This window comes from Neopsephotus bourkii, unplaced genomic scaffold (genome assembly GCF_033783945.1).
Source record: "Neopsephotus bourkii isolate Nb327-2 ecotype Australia unplaced genomic scaffold, CSIRO-AGI_Nbou_v1 NB_1638, whole genome shotgun sequence".
In the NCBI taxonomy this organism is placed as follows: Eukaryota; Metazoa; Chordata; class Aves; order Psittaciformes; family Psittacidae; genus Neopsephotus; species Neopsephotus bourkii.
The window spans coordinates 11,254,479-11,276,914 of record NW_026902113.1 but is presented as its reverse complement, the minus strand read 5'-3'; the positions used below and the strand labels follow the sequence as shown (position 1 = coordinate 11,276,914).

Sequence of the window (22,436 nt, the reverse complement as noted above, 5' to 3'; positions counted from 1 at the left end):
GTTTTTCTAATCCTTTAAATGCAAGCTCAAAAAAATACGTATGTCTTATTCTAATACAATTATAGGTAGGGACAAGAAATGAAAAAACTTTTGTTTATGACAGAGATGTGGTATATTTTCTGAACAGCTAAATTAAGTGAGCAAATGAAAAACATCTATGAATTCTTAACCATGTGGTGTAAAAAAAATAGAAGTCTTTTAAACAATTGTTTTAATTCCCCTAAGCAAAACATGATGGCAGAGGCAGTACTACATTTATTAAAGAGACTGGTAAACTGCTACTGGCCAATTGTTTTTCACCCAGGAACTGTGCTGGAAGCCAACAAATTCTAACTAGACAATACTAATTCAAATCAGTATGAGCAGTGGCTAAGGATGATAGATACTGACACGATAAATGTTTGCTAGGAATTAAATGTTATGGCTTTGTTAGTTATTGATATATTTTAAAGCTGTCTTGTTAGCAAAAAATACATCTGTGAATTATTGAAGTGAATAATTTATTATTGTGTTCTCTCAAAACATGTCTGTTTCATTGTATGAAATGCATACAACATGAAGTCATTTGGTCATATGCCTGATATAACATGAGAATGATTGCAAAGAGGAAGGCCTTTGCAAATATGGCAAAGTAAATACTAGAAAAACTGTATTGTTAATGTTCATCATTTAGAATAGAAAGAAAGGAAAGAAATTCAGTATTTTGTTTGACATAAGCAACTAAGAACTTAATGCTAACTTAATTTAAAGGATTTTTTTTTTTACTGTCTTAAATGAGAATAGCATGCACTGTTTTCCTTATTTCGTTCAACTGTTACATACTTTTTATGTATCTTATAGCAAAAAGCAACTTTGACAAAATTTGCCCATTGGAAACCTACATGAAAGCATTTGTACGTTATTTATTCCCTTATTTTCCTCTTTTGAATGCCTTTGTATTGTTACAAATGCTGCTATGTCCTGTCATAAATGATCTGGAGATAGTAGATTTACATAGACTGAGTAAGCTCCAGAACTTATCTTCTAGCACTTACATAAGGGCCTTTAAAGCAGACTTTATTTTTTATTTTTTGCTCATGGAATTATGTTACATTTCTGAATAAAATAAATAAAATAAATAAATAAAAAGTATGAAACGAGTTGGAGAAATCTTTGCTATACAACCGGAGTGAGATAATACGGGATATAGTCACAACACCTTGGGCAAGTTTTTCACTATATTGAATATTGTACATTTTCTAAACCTACCTACATTCTTCAAAGCCTGAGTTTATGAAGAGTCTGGCAATAAAGTCAAAGGGAAGAAAATAGGACTTATGTCAAAGAAATCTGGAGACCCTAGAGGTCACAGAAAATTTCTTTGCCGAGCTTCTAAAGAGGTGATTCTTGTAAATGAACACTGCGAACTTCATCAAGCTTTACTGGTTTTTATATGACTCTTATTACACTTTTGAACACATTTTTGTCCATATTCCCCTTTACATTTGTCATATGACAATTCACAAGCAGTGAAAAAGCACAAAGAAAAAAAAGAAATAAAAATTACTTATATATATATTAAATACAATTTTATAGTAAGTTGAGATAATTTAGCAGCATACCTGGAACACACTGAATCAAGTTGGCAATCATTGCACTGAAATGTGCTCTCATATCCTTAAGGATTTCAACTTCTTTATCATTTTCTGCTTCCAGAAGCATGCGAGTCAGATCAACATACTCTAAGAACAAGGCTCCAAGGGCTAATGTATCTCTTTCCAAGGCTCCATTTGTGCTAGCACAAAGGAAAGCTGTACATTAATATAAAGCATCAATATAGTTACACTACAGCTTTTTTAAGAAATGCATAAAAATCTCTCCATATTTGATACATTGATTACACAATTCTTCAAAGAACATACTGACATAAACCCAGTGTTGCAAACAGTGAAAATTATTTAACTTAAAGATCACTATTTACAATGAGTAATAGTCCTACCTGTCACTTATAACACCGGCATCAGCAAGCAGTTCAAAAATTCTCAGTAACTGCAGTCTTAGTAGATCTCGGCGTTCTCGACGTTTCTTGTTCTTGGAATTTAAAAGAACAACCATTTATTCATATGTGGAAGTGCATACATAAAAAAAACAGTAACCTCAAAAATGTCAGTCCAGTAGTAAGATTTAAGAATTCCAGTTCATGTATTTTCTTCACAAAGGAGATTGGCTGCTTTTGGATATTTCATCATAACACTATGCTTATACATTGACACAGAAATAAATATTCTCAAATTTTTGTCTTTGTAACTGTTCTCAAACAGCTACCTTAGTCCTCATTGAAAATGTGAAAATGAAATAATGAAATATTGGATATAAAATAATCAGTATTCAAGGTTCCTCTACTAAAAACCCATGCTACCATCAAGTAGCAGAGACATTCATGTTAGCTTAACATCATCTAGGTTGGTTGCCAGAAGCACTGTAAAGCACAGAACAATTATTCAGACCCCAGGAAAATATTTTAGATTAGCCATTCTTGAACTTGGTGTTACTGCAGCTACATTCAAGTTATCTTCTAGCAGACATCGCTCTAGTACACTCTTGGATGTGTTGACTGCAGTGGTTGTACACACAGTTACCATACTCCTCCCATAGAATAGGACTGCACTGTCAACCATTTCATTATATCTTATTGCCTTCTACAAATCTGCCCTTCTGTCCTCTGTTTTGCTGTGGATGCCACAAGGCTTGTTCTTTGCTGAACGGCAAAACTGACTTATTTGTATCCTGCATCTCCAGTAAGCCAAAACAAACATGAGAAGGTCAAAAAAGCTGTTATTGCACTTAATATGCTGCCAGAACAAGAAGAGCTCAGAGAAATCTCAGATTTTCCTTTTCAGAAAGTAAGACTGGCAATACTGACTCAGATCAAAGGCTTATCTCATCTAGTACTCTGGTTGTGCCTATAGCTGGTAGATGTCTGTGAGAAGAAAATGATACTTTCTGTGGTATTCTGACCAAGAACTGGCAGCCTGCAGCACCCTAGCCAAAGCTTTTATTCAAATTATGATGCCATTTGATTTGTCCTATTCAGAGCCCTGTTTTTCTCCCTTTACACCTTAAAGGTTCCATGAAGCACATGTAGAGAAAAAGGCATTTTTATTGTAACGCAGTATTCAACAGGCAGAGCTGCCTCCTGGAATGGTGTCAGAGGCCATCTGGCAAGCTCTGTGCCAGTGCCCACATGGCGGGCCTTGTGTAATGTCCATCTTGGTTTACCCCTGCAGTTCTTGGCTATGCTGGTAATCCTCTTTCTAGTCATAGCGTATGTCAGTTCAAGGATGCTATTTCTGACGTGTTGGATAGCTGCCTGCTGACATGGAGGCCTGCCATGCCCTCTAGAGCTACATGACCCATGCAGTCACTCTCGGGTTTACTGGTGGTGCTGCTTGCAGGGAGGTGGCCCAGTTTCTTCATATCAGGAGGAATACAGAAATTAAAATTCCAGTCTCGTTCCCATATTGCTCTACTAACATTTCCATGTGCTAAATTTGCTCCTACAGCGTACTGTAAACCTCTACATTCTCTTGATTACTTTCCTGAAGGTAGAATGGAAATGTGTATCCAGAAAAGGCCTTTCAAGTCTAAGTTGTCTTCAGTGGTGCAAAGGGAGAAATACAGAGGCAAGAGACTGTGCTAATATGTATTAATTCACTTCTGCCCAGTATGAAAACAAGTGATCTTCATTCAAATCAATGATTTTCACAGGGATGGAAGGCACACAAGTGAACTGAGGTGTTACACACAGTGTAAGCAACACAGAGTGGAAATAACAGTGGATGTTTGCCAGAACTATTAAAAATTGTCCACATAAAACTTGAGTGAAGCACCCACCAAGTGACTTAAGTTTTGTTTTCCTGAGAGTCTATGTTCACCTATTCATGATTTAACTTCTTGACCACCATTATCTGCATGCCTTCTGTACCAAAGACTTGGCAGATGGGGCCAATGCACCAGGTTACCATGATGATACCTTATTGAAACTGCTGTGGAGGACAGAAAAGTGAACACACAGTTTGAAACTGCTTGAAAACCAGGTAAACAAGCCTGGGTAGAGGACAGTATTAAATCAACAACATCACTTTCTGTACGCAACTGTGTGGACTTCTTGGCTGCATGGACACAATGCCTGTGTCTACATTAGTAAACAAGAGACAGGGACTATCTTTGGCCCTAAAGGCAAGTAACGCAGGCTGCCTCATATCCACACTGCTCCAGAAGATCTTAAGAAGGCTGGCTTTGTCCATGCTGCCTAGCAGGATTTATGCAATGCTTCCCTGGCCCAAGGCATTGTGACTACCTGTTTTCTTATCACAAACTGCTTGCTCTGACCTGAGGGTTGTGTTGCAGCAACTTGGCCCATAGGCTGGTGCACACAGAGAGATATGTAGAAGATGAGGGGAAGCATACCAGAACAAAAGCAGCTGAGGCAGTTTGGAAGAGTGGTGGCTTGGTGGCTTCTGGGCTTGCTCCTGGGAGTGAGCTACTTCCAGAGCCATCTCAGATTTCTCTCTTGGAGCCAGCTGGAATGGTCCAAAACTGAGCCAGGGAGGGAAAACTGAGCAGAATGGCAACTCGGGTCCAAGTACTCTCTATGGCTTTCCCATTTAACTGCATAGACACATCCTGCAACTAAACTGTTTACTGGAGGCTACAGATCCTATCACCACAGGTGATTAAGACAAGGTCTGTCAGAAATGACAGAAGACTAGTTCATCCTTCCTTGGAGCAATTGGATGATCTGTTGAGATCCCATCTAGCACCACTTTTTATTGTGACAAAAGAGAGTACTACAATAAGGGTGAAAACATTGATGAATTTGTCAGTTAACCTATTGTATTTAGAATGAAAAAAATTAATCAGCTGAAGTTGAAATAGATGACCTTGCTTACCCTGCAAATGAAAAGCACATCTGAACACTGGTGTGAAATGCGCCTGCAGCCCTGCTGTGCTGCAAGGTAATTTTTCCAGGTATTGAAAGTGGATTTCCAATAGATCTGAGTTCCATATGAGGAGGTTCCATATTTAACTGGATTTTTTTTTCCTCAGAATGGATTTCTATACTGCACATTTTGTATCACTGATAGACTTTAAATTACACTAGGTTTTAATGGAATTATTTTATATTCGTATACATAATTAATAAAATTCTTGTTGCACATAGAGCTTAACTTGTTACTTAGTATAAAAGAGTATCTTTGTATTCTAAAGAGACAGAATTACTACTTTTGAATCAGTTTTTTCAGTTTAAACAAGTTATTACGTTTAATTTCTCCAACTAACCTCTGGTCTTCTTTCTAGGGCTTCTTTCATTAGTGGGTGAAGTTCTTCTACTAATTCCCTAAATAAAAAAAAATAAAACAATCTTTGTAGACAAAATCTAGTGTCCTCTGGAAAACATCAATATTTTATTCAATACATAATCCCATATGTCTAAAGTACAAATAAAAATTTAAGTATATTTAAATTACATACAAAATAACACATTTGGATTAGAGGCAAGTAACTGAGAATATGGTAAGTGGGGAAGTACCTGAAAACAAGGGAATTTGTTCTTCCAAATCCTAATACAAGTGATTCTGTTATTTCTATGCTTTCAAGTCTCATCAAAGGCACTAGCTGCTTTAGTAAGACTCCAACAGATGGAGTTCCAATAGCCTAAAATATATTAAGAAATTATTGACATTTAATTGTCAGAATTATCAATTTTAAATACATCTTTTTTTAAACAAAAAAACCCCAGAACCCATTGTCCAAGAATCAATATGTATTTCAAAATTGTGCTGAAATTATTTTACTATTATGGATATCAATATACCAGTCTAGCTACATCACAATCAACTCAATAAAGCATAACAAATAAACAAATCTGGGAAATCTCTGTTTTCGTTCAGATGATTGTGATTTATTTGACTTGTTTCATTAAAATATTCCAGTCGTTGCATAAGTGGAACTATTGCTCCTCTCAGATTGCTACTACTCGAAACTGTATTTCATATAATTATTCCCCCATGTCTGACAGGCATAAAATGTTTACTCAGAAATCTGCCTTATTGCTCAATAATGTTATAAATTTACAGATTGGAGAGTTCTACAAGGAAAGAAAGGGGATGACCAACAAGAGTTAACTTCAACACATACGTCCAGGACTTCTGTATTTTGAATATACATCACCCAGAATGCAAACAAAAGGTAGTATATATTTTGAAAATGCCATGGCTTTTGCCAGTATTTGTTGGCACATAATGTCAATACAGGTTATCAGATATTTTAGTGGCTAATTATGTGCCTTAAGCAGCTTGTGTATATAAAAAAAAATCCCTAACTGAAATACTTCAACAGAGTAAGATTTTGCATGCAGATGCAGTTTAGAACCCTCCTAAATGAATAATTTGTTTGAAACAGGATGCATTACCTTATTATCATAGTTCGCTGTTCCATCAGGAGTGGTAGCCATGATCTCTGGTGTTGAAGCCCGCAAGTGTCCTGGACTCATAATACTGGGCTTTGCTACTCCAAAACAGAGAATAAGGTAGTTTCTCCACAGTGTAACATAGTTGTCTCCACTGGTTGCTGTGCTTGTTTTCTTTGCATTAACAGGAATACTAGAATTTAAAAAGAAATTAAAATTATTAAAATCATTCCCCAGTCTTAATTAAAACAGTATTCTTAAATACTTTAAAAGTGAATAAAACATGCTACATACCCACCAGCTGCAATTCAACATGGGAAAAATCAATGCAGGCAGAAAACTAGTTTTCTGCCTTACAAATTGCAATTATGAAATTTAAAACTGAATATCTGGGTAGTACCGTGCAGGATTTATAGACTGATACTGAAATAGGAGACTAAAATTTTATTAAAATCACCCAACCCATCAAAATGAAAATTGAATGCAGATTGCCACTTACTTTGGATCCACAAGAGGCATTATCAACTGTAGCCTTGTGAAAGCGTATGGCCATGCATAACTGAGAGCTGTAGGACAATGTTTTGGTAAATTCTCCTGCCTAAGAAAACTGAAGAGGCAGAGAACCCATGGGTCTTTTACAGACTGTGCAAATATCCAGACATGGGAAGGACTTTTCACATCATAATGGCTATTTACTAGGACAGCATTCCACTCCACCAGCCACTGCAAATCCACGCTGTGCATTAATGGGATTGTTGTCTACGGAGAGAGAAGAAGAAAAACCAAAGTTACAGTCATTCATACCCTGCCATGTTCCCCATCAGTCCTTGCCTATATTTTCAAGCTCCATGGCCAACTTCTGCTGGATTTTTTAGACCAACATTTTTATGCTTCCCATCACATTGCCCTTTCACTCAGGAGAAGCTTTTTACAAATAGTGATAAGAGCTACCACATTATTTCCCGTCTGGTTCTTCCTTATAACTCCTATTTACTGTGATAGGTGCAATAACTTTCTACAGTAACTAATGATTATGATGACCAATAGACCAATATAGTCTGTTACTTTCTATTGTATTCTACTTGCTGCCACCACCTAGCCACTGTCCCTTGCATGATGCTTCAGCATGTAATAGGTATAGACTGTCCTTATGTTCATTGTCTGAACAGCCAGATGGAGCCTTAGTCCATGATTAAGACACCTGCATGCTATGACAGTATGAGAAATGCCAATGCTATTAAATAACTCTTCAGAATTCATCAGGGTGTTTGAATATGTTTATAAGGAATTAAGAGGCTAAAGCAGGCACTTAAGCAGTTTTAATCCACTTAAAATCCTGCTACCTTCAATGAAAAGTAGGGTTCTCTTGTTAACAAACCATTTCTCTACTGTAATTTAAATTTTTTCCTAAGAAAACAACTGTGAAACAAAAACTTAAAACACACATATTTTTGCATCCTTATTATTTGCTTATGAGACCTCTAATAGAAAGTAATAGTTGTCTGCATCATGAATCCACTGCTATGAAGTAATCGCTAAATTACCACTACTTGCTGTACTTATCAGAAATCAGGTACACAGACAACACATTTGCTTTGCTATATTATTAATGCATAGAATTAAAGCACAAAATCCAAACCTTCACCTGCAGAAACTGTAACAAACCCAGGTTTTGCTATTTCAGATGATTTCCTAATTCCTGGGTTGCAGAGTGAGATTTTCTCTTACTTGCTCAGTTTCTGGTCCCTCAACTTTATTGTTTTCAGTTGTAAAGTGGCCTGACTTCACTACCAGTTTGATGTGCCCCTCCTACTCCTGGAAAGAGCACTCATGTAGCAAGGACTGATTGTTGCTTTAAACTTAATCAGGCTGAAAACTGCTCCAAACTGATAGTTTCTTCTCTCTGGACAAGGGCACTAATCTCTAAAATAGTATGCAAAAGAAGTTGCCCTATGTATCAGATCCTCTGCTGGTACTTCTTTATGCAAAATGCTTACTGCCTCTCTGCTTCACCAGGCCCACAAGAGTGAAAGTAGAGATTCACCCCAGCTGTGACTTACTCTTATTGCTTAGGCTTAGGTTTGCAAGCAGCGCCACTTCTGAGCATGCGAGGGAGCTAAAGCTTATTCCCTTCTGGAACAGATGACAGCAGTGACTGACTTCCAAGCAGCCCAAGTTTTAAATAGTGGTGGCAGTAAGAATTTTTTAGTGGTTCTTTTGGATGCAGTTCACAGGTCCAGACTCTAGGTAGCTTTCATTATAAATTCAGTTATAATTTTTTTTTTTTAATATGTAATACAGTATGATCATCTTCATCAAACAGATTGTCTTGGGACATTGTGGAGCCTTGGAGCTCTTGGGTAGATGGATGGAGTCTTAAAGCTGTATGATTTCTTTGATTTCTAGAAGCTTTAGTTTTAATCTTTCATGTCTGGTATTTGTTATGTCCACATGCTATGTAAACGCTAGCAGTAATAGTAAAGTAATACTTACTGAATCTGAAACAGCCACATGAATAAAACTTTCAAGAATAGAAGAACTCAACTGATCCATGACATCAATCATGGGCCTGTCATCATCCTGCGTAACACAGATAACACAAGTTAACTTCTCTCCTGACCAAATGATTTCCCTTCTTATTTTTCTGATACATGAAACAGAATGACCTAAAAATTACAACATTAATTTAAAATGGCTGAAAAAAATAATTGGTAATGATGGGTGCATTTTGTCTTTGTCATATGAACCTCAGAACCAAATCCACGCTGTGGTTTGAAATAAAGTTAATTTGTGGCTATAGCTCACTGCTTACCAAACAAAAGCACATATCAAAAAATCCCAAATGACTTTGGATATCTAGTATCAAAAGACTGAAAAATTAGCTTACTGTTTATTAAAGCATTCTTCTGCCATGAAGACACATATTTGTGTTCTTAGGCATTTAGATGGCTCACTGAACTGTGACCGCCAACACACAACATGACTCTCTGTATTTCTATATCCATAAAGAAGACTTAGAGGTCTTTACTGTACAAGAAAAAATGTATGTGAATAATCTTAAACGTGTCTGATGCTGTTTTTACAAAATGGTATGCTACAGGAATGAGTTTCATTTGCAATACAAGTTTATAATCCTCACAATACAAAAATGATCCATGCAGTAGAAAACAGGTTTTACAGTGTCTTTTACATTCACATCATGACAAGAGGAAATATTAAGTTGCTGTACATGTTTCCCTTCAAATTCTTGTACAGGGAACATGTTATTAATGTGACATTGCTCAGTATACAGAAAGGTTTGCAGTGTTAAGGCAAATAGAAATGGTAAGCTCAGATCAAATGTTTTTTTTTATAAACTAAGTGCATACTTGCTGCACTGCAACTATTACGTTAAAAGCAACTGTAACAGCAGTTTTGAGCTTTATCTTTAGAGAATTTTCATTCAAAGTTCCAGAAAAAGAAAATCATACCTCTGCCTGGCCAAGCGCCAGGAATAAAGCACGGATCTCTCTGAGGATTAAAACAGCTAGTTTACGTGTAGCGACCTGGAAGCTACACAGCAGAACCAGTGCAAATCCTTCAACTGCATGTAGCACATTAGAGTAGGGGCTTCTTTCAGATTGTATCCTGTGGCTGGATCCATTTGGTATCAACTGCAGAGCAGTGCAAGGGGAAAAAAATAGAGTGATGATGTTTGAAAACTGGGTCTTTGAGAAATATTCTATTTAACTAGGACAATATAAACAAACAAAATGCAGAAGCCATGTAAATGCTAAAATAGGGGATTTACAGCATTCCCTCAAATAATCAATTTTTTTTGCTTAAGTTACCTTGTTCTACAAAACCAATACATGAGTATAGTCCTCTTGCCATCCCTTTACTTTGCAATTCAATTATCTGCTTTTGCTCCATCCTCCACTATAAAAATGAACAGCTAAGTCAGACAGTGAACAGTTCACACTTTTTCTACTCCAGAAAACAGGTCCATAGGTCCTTCTTTGATCCTGCAGCAGTTAACACCTTTGGAAGGTGGCCTCCATCATCTGACCCTCACCAGTAAAATGTACAATATTTACTGAAAAGCATGTGAGTATTTATCTTTTCTACAGTTTTTGTAATACTATTATTACATATTAATTAATAGTCCTCTGTGATGTAAAGCAGACTTCATGCTTGCCCAAAGGAACACATTTCCAATGTGACTGGGTTAGGAGATCAAGAAGCCTGAAAATCATCTCTCGTAATGAAAATATCTGTGGGACAGTGCAGATGGGAGGAGCAGGAGCAAAGCTATTCAGTTCCCAGGAATGTTTGTAACACACGGAGACAGCAGGCTGTAGAAACAATCAGATTCTTTGATGTTTTTGAATCAAACAAATGAAATGGCTACAGGAAGGGAAGATCCACTTCACTCTTCTCAAGCATTCCCACTAGCATTATTAATCAGTTTCAGTCCTGGGAACATGTCCTTCTGCCACATCTACATACACATATTTCATTTTATCTGCTTTTGTTGATGTGCATATTTCAGTTTGACATGCATTCCCTCATGTTGCTCAACAACAGTAACATCTGCTGTGTTACACAAGGACGTGGCTGTCCTCAAAAGACATCTGAAGTATGTACCTTAAAAAATTAGACATAATGAATTCTTTTCAGGTGAGTAAGTACAAAATACATAAACCACAGCAATACCAAGGAATATAATTTCTGCCTTCAATTAGCATAAATGTTAGGACACAGATCTCTTGATTTCATACCTCCGCAGATCTGGTTTTTGCCTGTTCAGTTTTTCCTGGAGTATGTATTACAAGCTTCCATTGTGTAAGCAACTGTAGCAGCAACTTCAGTGAAGTATCAAGAAGGGTATGATGCATATCATTCACTTCACGTAGCAGAAAATTAGTAAAACCAAAGAGTACATCCTCCCGCCAGTCAACAAAGTCAACAAGTAGACCCTGAAGAGAATTCTGTGCAATGTGTCGGAGTTCATCATCCATATGGATAGACAGCCTGTAAGTAAAGTAAATGTCAGGTAATAAAAATCTAAGGAGTGCTTATTGTGGAAAGGAGCATATGTTTCTCCGTAACTTAACAGCAATGGAAAATTCCCAATGACAATGTAAATTTCAGTGATGCTACCATGGTTTCATTATTTCTGACGAAAATTAACATCCTTAACCTGGTTTTATACTGCAATTCTTGATACAACACTGCTTGAACATATTCATGGGTCTAAAAGAAGTCTCTGTTCCATTCCTAAAATATGGTATCTTTGAAGTACATAAATTTGGCAGCTCTGCTGTCTCCCCAAACCAAGTATACTTTTGATTAACTTATTTATTAAATAGCTTCTATGTAGTTACAATAGCAAAAGGCTTGCAGGTTAATACATAATTTCATAATTTATGTATTTATTTGCTTACTTTCAATATGAAAATAAAAGAATCAGAACACTTCAGCTACCTAAGAGTTAAAATTAATCTTTAGCCAAGAAGCAAATCACAATTATTGAAATAAAATATGCAAAAGAAATAAAAATAAGAATTTGAATTAAAAAAATGGTTTACGTTTTAAACAACTAAGGATAGGGAAATGGTAAAAACAGCCTCAGGACTTTCCATACATTTAAAAACACATTAGACACCCCCAAAGTCCTTCTGAAAGATGGTGCAATTTTAGATCCCATTTTCAAATTATATTTCCTTCCATATTTGCATCATGTTGAAGTTTTCAACAGAAAAATTCATTATACTTTCTTTTGACACAAAAATTATCAAACCACTTCTGTGTTGGTAGCTTGGCAGAATAAAGTAAATTCAGATCCGTGTGTTCTGCAATTTTTGGTTCATTGAATTTATGATGTATTTTGTTTTAATTACCCATGAGACTGTAATTTTCTGTAGTGCGTTAGAACTCATTTTCAAAGTATTTTATCTACATTTAATCTACAGAGTTGAAAATGAGGACACATTATAAAGGAATTGAGAGAAAGCTAGGAGAAAAAAAACTCAAAACAGCCAGATGGAGTGGAACCAAACTCCATTCCGTTGGAAGTATATGATGAGATGCAGCTCATAACAAATTTGGTTCATTATAGCTGCCTAACTGGGAGGTGGGGGGCATTTTATTTAAGTCCAAGGAAAGCAACTGCCATGAAACTTCACCCCTGGTGAATATGACTCCAAAAATAACAGTTACACTTTAATAACCATATGACTTTCTATATAAATTTGGAAACGCAGTATTTTGTTGTGCTAAGAAAAGATCATTTTGGTCTCTATTTGGAATGCCAAAACCAGAAAAACAAGCAAAACCCCTGAGACTATGATTAAGTCATCCATTAAATGACTGCCACAATGACACAAAGTAATAACAGAAAAGAGGAAACAAAAGAGATACAGCTCTAAGACCAAATTACTGTGCAACGGCATTATCAAATAAGATGAAATTCAAATTGAGCATAAGAATGCATCTATGTATTACCACTGCATGACAGGCAGCTTGAGGAAGCAAGTAAATGTTAGTTTGCACTTTAATTCAGTTAAATTTAAGACCTACTTGGGAATCTGTAATGAATGATTTCAGTGGGCAGTGAAAGGGTAAAAAGTACAGTATACACTTGACATCTGCTTTAGAGCTTATAATTTGAATACAGCTGTCCTGGAAGATGGTCTAGCTGCTGAGTTAGATTCCTGGAAACCACCAAGAGATACATCTGTTGTTAGGATGAAAAATTCAAACCAAACTGTGAACAAAAGAACCCATTAACACAAAGATGTTATTTTATCCTTAGTGAAAAGAAAATATTTAATGCAACAACACAGCCCCCCAGAAATCCCTGGCCAAACAGCTTTCCAGGTTCTTTTCAGAAACAGGGAGGAAGTGAAACCTCACCTCTTCAGAGTTTTTTATCCTTGTATTGATTCTAGTCTCTGACCCAGAAAACACATAGTATTGCAATGCAGTGTTTTCTAGAACAGTAAAGACATACCTCCTGGGACTATGTTTCATAACTGTGGGTAGTAGTCAGTCTGGACCCAAATAAACATGGGATGGTATAGAGAATGTAGAAGCAGCCCTGGTGCTGGGGTAGTGTGGAGACTTATGTTAGGATTAGGTAATTCCTTGTACAGTTTATTACTTTATTCCCTTAAGCTATATTTTTGTAGAGTGTTTTTAATCCACACTGTCCCAGACTAAATAGACCTAACTCTTTCAAGCCATTGATCCTCCTTTCACTTATTCTCTGGCCAGTCTCTTCTTCAAGCACAATGCACCAGCTTGGACATTGCTTTCCAATCAGGCATCCTTGATATTGATTAGATCAGAAGAACTTTTTCAAAAGTATTTTAGACTTATTGCTGTTTAAACATGTGAACAAGATTTGCCTTAGGAACATCACTAGTTTGTGTGTGTTCAGTTTGTGATCCTGCTCTGCTTTACTGAGACCCTACCCAGTATTTCAACACCTTGCTATTAGTCTCCTGAACAGTTAACTGTTCACTGTTTTCCAACCTACTATGCATTTACTTTTACCTAAATTGTGTTTCCCTTGCTTATATTTGAGAATCTGATTTACAACAGTATTAATGTGTCAAAGATGCTGTATCACAAGTATGTGTGTGAAACGAAAACAGCTTCTCAAAGGTCCCCTTGTTGGAGAACGGCTGAGCATGTAATTGGCTTCCAAAGTTGCTCTAGAGATGCTGTCCTCAGCTCCTCTTGATGTCTCACTTCTGGCAGCCAGAACCAGGTAAGTCAGCAGACCTACTGCTTGCATTGTCCCAGCATGGAAATTACCCAAGAAATGCTTGCAAACTGATTGTGGCTGAGGAATCACAATTGACCTCTTCTGCATGAAGTTTGATGACAGAATATAGACAAGTGATTATATTGACAGTTGTGAGATTTAAGGAGGGAAGCACTAACTTATGAGGAAGTCCACACTGGTCTCCAAACGTTTTTCTGAGTAGTGACAGGTCTGACCTGGATCATCTTTTGTGTTTGAAAAGCAGTGACCAGAATGGATATGTGCTTTCTAACAGAGCAGTTAAAGCCATTACTAAGGACAGAAAGTGAGTTAAAACAGTGAATTAAAGGTAAACATGTCCTTTTTTATTTCCCTCAAGCAGAACTGATGTAACTATTTAATACGGTATCTTTATAATTTGATAATGTAATGATTTAAAACAACCTAGAAGTGATTATAGCAGAGGATGAAAACACAAGGAAATCAAGATGGCCACACACCACATCACACGTACTGCTGACTGCAGTTACGGCTTATTTGGCTGTTTGTACTTTTTACTCCTAGTAGAATAAATTATTTCACTGTTTTAGCACATCACTAAAGAGCTAGTAATAGAGCAGCAAAAAAATGCTTTTGAATGTAACCCTCTGGCTCCCACATCTGTAATTGCTCACAGATGTTTCAGAAGCAAGAAGGGAGTGGCAAAGATTGCTTTGTCACAACTACCTCTTCTGAGCAATATGCTGCAAGGACCTCCTGGCTCAGTTCACTACCATAATCCACTGACATACATAAAATATGCTGTAATCTTTGACTTGGATACTACAACTGAAATGTAACAGACTTCTCTCAACTGACCAGTACCTGTTGTCATAATTACCTGCAGTAAGTCAATAATTTGATGTCCTGAAAATTAACTGTTTTAGCAGTCATGTGTTGTAGACTATCTTGTTCTGTTAAATAGTCTATCTAGATAAATTCAATGGATCCCAAGCAGGGAGGGTATGACACTTAAACTTATCCTTTATGTATAATAATATTAAAAATACAATTTAAATTATTATACATTAAAAACTTTTCTGTTTGAAAGATCCAACACATAGCACATTCTATTTTACCAAGCAGATACATGAGAATCATAAATCAAATGTAAACAACTATCTCAATGTTTTTCCACTAGACAGAAAAGATGTTCTCTCCTGTTAATCAGAATGCTGTGACAGTTAAAAAAAGGCAGTAAATGGTGAATACCATGAACTGATGGAAAAGAGTTCTGGATGATGTATCTACTCTCTTAAAAAATGAAGATTCTATAAAATAAACACAATGACTGTAAAAAGATGTGAGGACTTTTATGTCTTATTCATTAATAGCATATTACTTTTTATAAGCATGTGATTGTCTAAGAAACAGTTATACATTCTGCAGCTCAGTTTTTCATTCTGTTCCCACTGAGCAGTCATCTAACGTTTGAACAGTTTACCTTGCCAGCAAGTCGATCAACTCAAGTTTTGACATTCCGTCAGGAAGCAATCGAGGAATAGCAGCAACACATGTTCTGAAGAGATCAATTTTGGGCTTTCTTTCACCTCTGAAAAAATAAACCAGAATTTTCACTAAGCTTAATAAGTAACTGTGTTAAATGATCCACCTATGGTATTTCAGAAAAGGGCTGGACATAATGGAGAGCCAAATGCCTACTAAGAAAATCAGAACAGAAATTTAGACACTATAAATGGAATAAGGAAACACGAATAAATGTTTCCATTGAATGAATGGTTTTGATGTTGACATCTATTACTGAGTAATTTACTTCTTTCAGAGAGAAACTGGCAGATATATCAAGATGGATTCCTTCATCAAGCTCAGCATTTGCATGATGCAAGCTTCAGATGAGGGAATGAGTTGGGTGCTCCCCATCACAATGCAGCTATATCACACCGGTTGTATAAAGCAAATAGCAGATATGTAAGAAGCCTAAATAACAAGGCCCTCAAAAGGACAAAGATCTGTGGGAATCTCACACCACACACTACTAGACTGAAAAAGAAGCATAATTTACAGGTAAGTATGGCAAGAGAATTTCTGTCTGTCCCTCCCTCAGACAGCAGCACTTTAGCAAACATCATCAGCTCAAACATGTTTTAGTAGTCCCAAGGCAGCTCTAATCTGTGGAATGGCTCAATTGCTCCCTAATAGCCTGGGAAAGTGGTTGAATCTAAAGTTCAGCATGAAACCAAAAATCTAGGTTGGGAGTCTTTCAATATTCTAAAAGTAGTTCAAATTTCAGCTGCTGATTATTTTCACAAGAGATGCAGTTCTTTTCTGACTTCTTTCCAGTTTTGTTTGTTTGGCTTTTGATTTTTGTTTTTGTTTTGTAAGAATGCAGATTAAAAAGTTCTTTGGACAGACCTCAAAATGTTTGGGGTTTTTCTATTTCTTCATTTTTAACTCAGTGATCTATTATTTAATGATTGAGTAGAGAGGAAATAACCAAAGCACAACAGCATTTTAAACTGTACAGTCTTTCCCACAATATCATTAATTATTAGCCCGTGATACGCTTTGAAGGGATCAAAACAGCAAGGTCCTATTTAGGGACCCTACTATAAACATGCAGAGAAAGGCTGTTCCTGCTTTAATATGACTCTGCCCAAACCAGGAAAGAATGAGGAGGAAGAAACACACTGAGAAGCATTGTAAACTACTTAACACCACACTGAATTTCAGTGACAAAACACGAAACTAACCTAGCTTTCCTGCACCACAGTGCAATGCCCTGCTTACTACATTATTGTGCCTCTCCACTTGACAGAGGACATTGCATTTGGATACCTTACTTCTGTATTCAGTCACAGAGAAAGCATGAATGCAATACCACCTCACAAGGCTAAAATATGATTCATTGAGTAACACTGAACATTCACTGAAACAGTGGGTGTAGAAAAGGCATAAACTGTCATTAAGCTTACTTACTTAAAAGATTAAAGTAAATTTTGTGGTGAATATCGTTCTTTCTCTTAAAGCTATATTTCACATTGGATACGTATTACATTAATAAAATGATGATATGATTTTAATCTGCTGACTTAAATTGTACAGTGAGGGGAAACAATTTTCATAATCAATTATCCCTGTCTCACTGTATCTGTATCCTAACAGACAGAATTTGAAAGAAAGCCAGCAACTGACTTGAAAAAAGTAAAATACAACATTTAATCCAAGAATTTGGTTATAAACAAATCCCTTTGAACTACTATCGCTAATACAAAAAACTAGTCCAATTAGTAACTAGTGCAAAATACTATATTTTTATAGTTGTAAATAGTAAAGTGTCATTGAGAATTTTATTGGCAGGCAAACCAATGTGTCTTCCTTGCTGACTTGAAATGGAAAGTGAGCTTTGCAGAGTTTCCTTATTATCAGTCCACAGTGAGAGTAAACTGTGCCCTTAAAATGGAGACATGTAAGATAATAGTCTAAGAGGAAACTGTTCTGAAGGAAAATGAAGTAATTATTTATAAATATAAAATCTGTGGGTGTTCTGTGGGTTATCAGCTGCTCAGAAGACTAGCAGAAGATTCAAATCTGAAGCTCAAGTTCCCAATTTATCTGAGCTATCAGTGTCAGCATGTGAAGTGCCTGGCAACAGAGGTCCTCACAGGGTTCTGCAGTCATCTCTGTCCAACTCAGGATTCAACAGGGTGACCTCTGGATGAACACACCAACAGCTGTTCTCACCTGGAACCTTGTGTTTTCATACCAGCAGGTTTTTGTTACATATTGTCAACAAAAATCTTTCAAGTACTTGCAAGAACAGGTTTGCATGTTAGAAAAAACGGATGCCCTACTCTGACTATATTGGAAAGTAATTATAACCAGTATTGAAATGTAGATCCCAGTGGAGGATGCAAACGCTCCTTAGTTAGGATTTTAGTAAGACACTCCAGAGTGGCATCAATTTCAACAATAAATGCTTAAAGGATCAGTCATTAAATACAGAAGCATCTCTAACACTGCCAAAGAAAATTCCAGAATCTTTATATTTTAAAATGTTATGAATATTAATTTCCTAGCTATTTCCCTCTGATTTTTATTTTTGCATCAGCTGTAAAAAGTAGTTGAATTTGGATAGGCACTGCAGTCTATCTACTATTTGCAGTATTTTTAGCAAGGTGTCTTTTTTTTTTCTTTTTTTGACACTATATGAAAAAAAACCATTATCAAAGAGACCAATTTCCTTTTCGTCATACTTTGGACTATACCTTGAATTTTTCTGCCAGTTTTTTTTTCTCTTCTGGCATAACTACCATGTCCATCCCACTATAACATGAAAGATATCCAAGGTCTCCTTATAGCTGGGCTTTCTACTATCTGTGGTCTGCATGCGTAGAATGATGTCTCTGTGTCTCTATGGTCCACTAGATGTCCACCTCACTAGAACTCTCTCCAGAAAATTTTCCTTATTAATAATTTTGGATGAGAGCGTAAAATGCTGCAGTTCAACACTGCTTGAGATGTACTGGCTTTATTCTCTTTGGTGGGGTATTGCTTAAATCCAAGACTCTTAACATGACATGACTTGGTTTTTTAATTAAGATTTGATTTTGATTACAGGTACGAATGGAAATTTTGACAGATTATTATTAATAGTGATTTACAGAATTTGTTGACTTTATTTTGAAGTTCAGTAATGCAAATATATCCTGAAACAGTGTTTTGAGCATAGGCTGACAGGTTTTCCACTTTAGGCTTTCAACTTCTACCACCTAAACATTCATGGGATTCACACATGACTTTGGACACATCAAGAGCATCAGTTCAATTCCAAACACTGCAAGTACAATCAACTTGCCATAAACAGTTATTCAAAGTATACACTAAGCTAATCTTCCCCTTTCTTGTCTGTTGTTCTGATGACTCATGATAGTCACAAATACATAAAAAGTTCTGAAATTACTTGTCAATATTTAATGGGATTTACTGTTCTTAAGCACTCACGTAATCATGTCTTCAGGCTCTTTGTTAAGCATCTGTATGTTGGTTAGCATCATGCAACGACCGACTTCCTTGTCAAGGTGTCTGAGTATGTTGTCCACGGCTTTTCTTACTTGAGAATAATATAATGACATACCTGCAATAATATGCATTTCTGTATAATTTGGACTATTTATAGATATGCATATTTTGAAAAAGCTATTTACTCATGCTGTGCTGCATATTCCATTAGTAATAACTTCATTCAGAGACAGAATATGTTGCCCTCTCCAGAAAGAATGCTATTGTATGAAAAATAACCCAAATGATATACAGATACACATATTTTTCCTAGAGAAGAAGTTAAAAAATACCTAGTCGAAATATGTCCTACATAGCCAAATGAAGCCACAGAGTTGATGAAGTTATACAATATATTTTGCGGCCTTCTATGGCAGAAGTAAAAGTTCTGATCCAGTAGCAAGGTTTAAAAACTACAGGCAAAGAGAAAAAAGGAATCTGAATGAGCTCTCCTAAAACTAATTTGGTATGGGAATTACTGGCATGACGTTTTATGTGAAAAATTATATTGGCCATACAGCTTTAAAGCAGCTGATGGACATCAAATCCTTTAAAAAAATAAAACTTAACTCTTTCTCTAGATTCATGAAAGGCTAAAATTTTAATTTTCATAATGAAAATTTATGTATTAACTCTGAGCAATGTATTTTCAGTCATCTATTCTCTAGTCAATCATTTTCCTGTTTGATAAAGACAATGTAAGCTTACATCAATTTCCAGATCTATTATGATCAAAAGTTGAATGACATTGTAGAAGGCAAAAGAAAACACAGGAATTTCCTATCTTAATCTTACATGCTATACATGGGAACTAGAATGTCATATCATAAAATAGTGAAGAAATAGCTAATAAAACATAAGAATTCAATACTTCAAACCTTTATTATCAAATTAATGAGGAACAATCATAATGAACTAAACTAGTGACAGTACTAAATACTACGTCTGTTGAACATTTCAACAGCAGTGGGTCTTACGTTGATTTTTTTAATATATATTTTGATATTACTACAATGACATAGCAACAGTACAACACGGGTGTTTGTCACTGTTGTAGAGATATGCAGGCTTTGTTTCTTTCATGGAAGTTTGAGGACCTAATGAAGTGCTAGGATCAGTAGCCAAATCCTCCTTTCTGTCAGCAAAAGCTGGCACCTTCAGGGCATGATAAAGGAGCTTTTCTCTTGCAATCCAGGATTCTCTCCCTAAATTGACTATGAAGCCAAATGTAATGGACTTTTAACTTAGGCCCTTCAGTTCAGCTCTATTTTACATTTAAAAGTTCCTGCCACACTGGGAGTTTCAGTTTGCAATTAAAATAAGGATATCAAAGAAATCTTTGCTGGTTTTCAAGGCTGGTAAATTTTCTGAGCCCAGGCACTGTTTCTAGTAAGATGAATATGCATGAATAAACAGCTATTCAGCATTGAAAGAAGCTAATTCTTCATCTGTGTACTTAACCCCCCTCTAGAACAAAAGGTTGCTACCACTTGCAGAGCACAACTTTTCCTGACAATTAAAAAAAGCAGTATTTGTCAAACTAAACCATACATTTCATTACAATGCACAGTCAAGTAAATGTTTACAATAAATATATCAATTGAATACTAAACAATAGTAAATTATATTGCTCAGGTATTGAAGACTTTTTCACATCCATTCTTATATAAGCTTCTATATTGTCTGTTCTCTTACTGACCTATCATTTTAGCTTCCTCCTCTGTAAGAGTTTTGCTCAAATACGTCTTCTTCACTCTGAGAGTGTTTCCAGAGGGAAGGACAGCTCCAGTCACTGGCATTGGAGGTTCACCGTCTTTCTGCTGCAAGCTATCAGCAATTACCAAGAAAGCTCTCAGACCAATATTCATTCTCTGTAAAGTTCAGAAGATGAATGAGTATCATAATAAAATAACCATATTCTACTCATATTCTTCAATCATTTTGAAATTCTGAGTTACGCACCCGCCAGCATTTTTCTCCTCTATCTCCACTACATTGACTAGATTGATATATTTCACAAAAAAATGTATATGAAATAGTGAACTCATATCTGCACTATGAATACATATGCTCTCCCATCTCAAGTACTTGCAAATACCCAAAGTACTTTGAGTAGAACACTGTTTTATCTCTTCAGGATAAAACACATGAATATGATCTGGAGTTTAGTAATGCATCTTAACTGGACCTTCAGTTAAAAACAAATGTCCTACATTGTCCATTATAAAGAAAGACCAGTAACTCTCTCAAAAAGCCCCAGGGTTGACCATACTGAGTGAGAAGTCTAGCATAATGCTCAGCGCCAAAACTGATGTGAAAACATCAGGAAGATGAGGCTAAGTGACCTGAATGCCTTTTGGGAATTCACCAGAGGAAAACTTGCAGGCTTTCCATTACAATGAATAAAAGATCAGAATGTTTTCAATTTCCCAGGAATGTATTCAGAGGCTGTCCCACTGACAATCTCCAAGAGGTGCATTTACATAGCTTATAGGGGCTTTTTTTTTTTTTTGTAGAATGCTAAAGCCTATATACCTCAAAAAGTGACCCCATTATTTCATTGTTGACAGACTTACACTGCTGTTGAGAAACATTAACATTTCAAATGTTGTTTTATCAAGAAGCTAAGGCCTATGTCCATTCCCTACAAGCCTGGCTTCATGCAATGCTAATACACAACATCCTCTGTAGGACATTCCTCAGTCAGTACTGCAGGTGAATGACCCAAAACACGGTGAGGCCTGTCTGCTCAAGGATTCTGTTTCATTTTTCTTCACTCTGATGAAGACAGATGAAAGCTCTGCTCAAAGTAAAGCTTGCCTTTCACTTCTGCTGCTTTTGATAGTAAAAAGCTTAATCTACTTTTCCAAATATTGCTTGTATCAAATACAAATTTTGTAAGGTAACTCATTCTATTTTAACAACTTAGTGAATAGGTATGTCTGTTTAATACTGCAAGAGTAGTATAGACATATTCTATGAGATTATCATAAATGTCTTTTGTTTTTCAAATGTTTATTCCTGATATTCAAATGAAAATGTTTTCAAAATTATAAGCAAATACATTATTTTCAAGATAATTTTTCATTATTTTATCACTTTTTTTTGTTTTGATTTCTAAAAACATTTTTCAAATATCTGATTGTCTTCTCTAAGGAAAGCACTAGGAAGCTG

The 22,436-nt window shown here is 36.0% G+C and overlaps 1 protein-coding gene across 12 annotated transcripts in view; it reads right to left on the bottom strand.

Annotated features, from left to right (window-relative positions):
- Window positions 1–22,436, bottom strand: part of FRY (FRY microtubule binding protein) — a 228,441-nt gene that overhangs the window by 69,494 nt on the left and 136,511 nt on the right. For all 12 annotated transcript variants that reach the window (XM_061374523.1, XM_061374522.1, XM_061374524.1 and 9 more), the window contains 12 exons: window positions 20,962–21,133; window positions 19,206–19,338; window positions 15,688–15,795; window positions 11,212–11,464; window positions 9,922–10,104; window positions 8,945–9,031; window positions 6,951–7,210; window positions 6,455–6,644; window positions 5,573–5,697; window positions 5,323–5,380; window positions 1,979–2,070; window positions 1,602–1,774 (listed from right to left, as the gene is read on the bottom strand). In XM_061374523.1, the coding sequence (XP_061230507.1) occupies window positions 1,602–1,774; window positions 1,979–2,070; window positions 5,323–5,380; window positions 5,573–5,697; window positions 6,455–6,644; window positions 6,951–7,210; window positions 8,945–9,031; window positions 9,922–10,104; window positions 11,212–11,464; window positions 15,688–15,795; window positions 19,206–19,338; window positions 20,962–21,133 (1,834 nt within the window). The remainder of the gene's footprint in view (window positions 1–1,601; window positions 1,775–1,978; window positions 2,071–5,322; window positions 5,381–5,572; window positions 5,698–6,454; window positions 6,645–6,950; window positions 7,211–8,944; window positions 9,032–9,921; window positions 10,105–11,211; window positions 11,465–15,687; window positions 15,796–19,205; window positions 19,339–20,961; window positions 21,134–22,436) is intronic.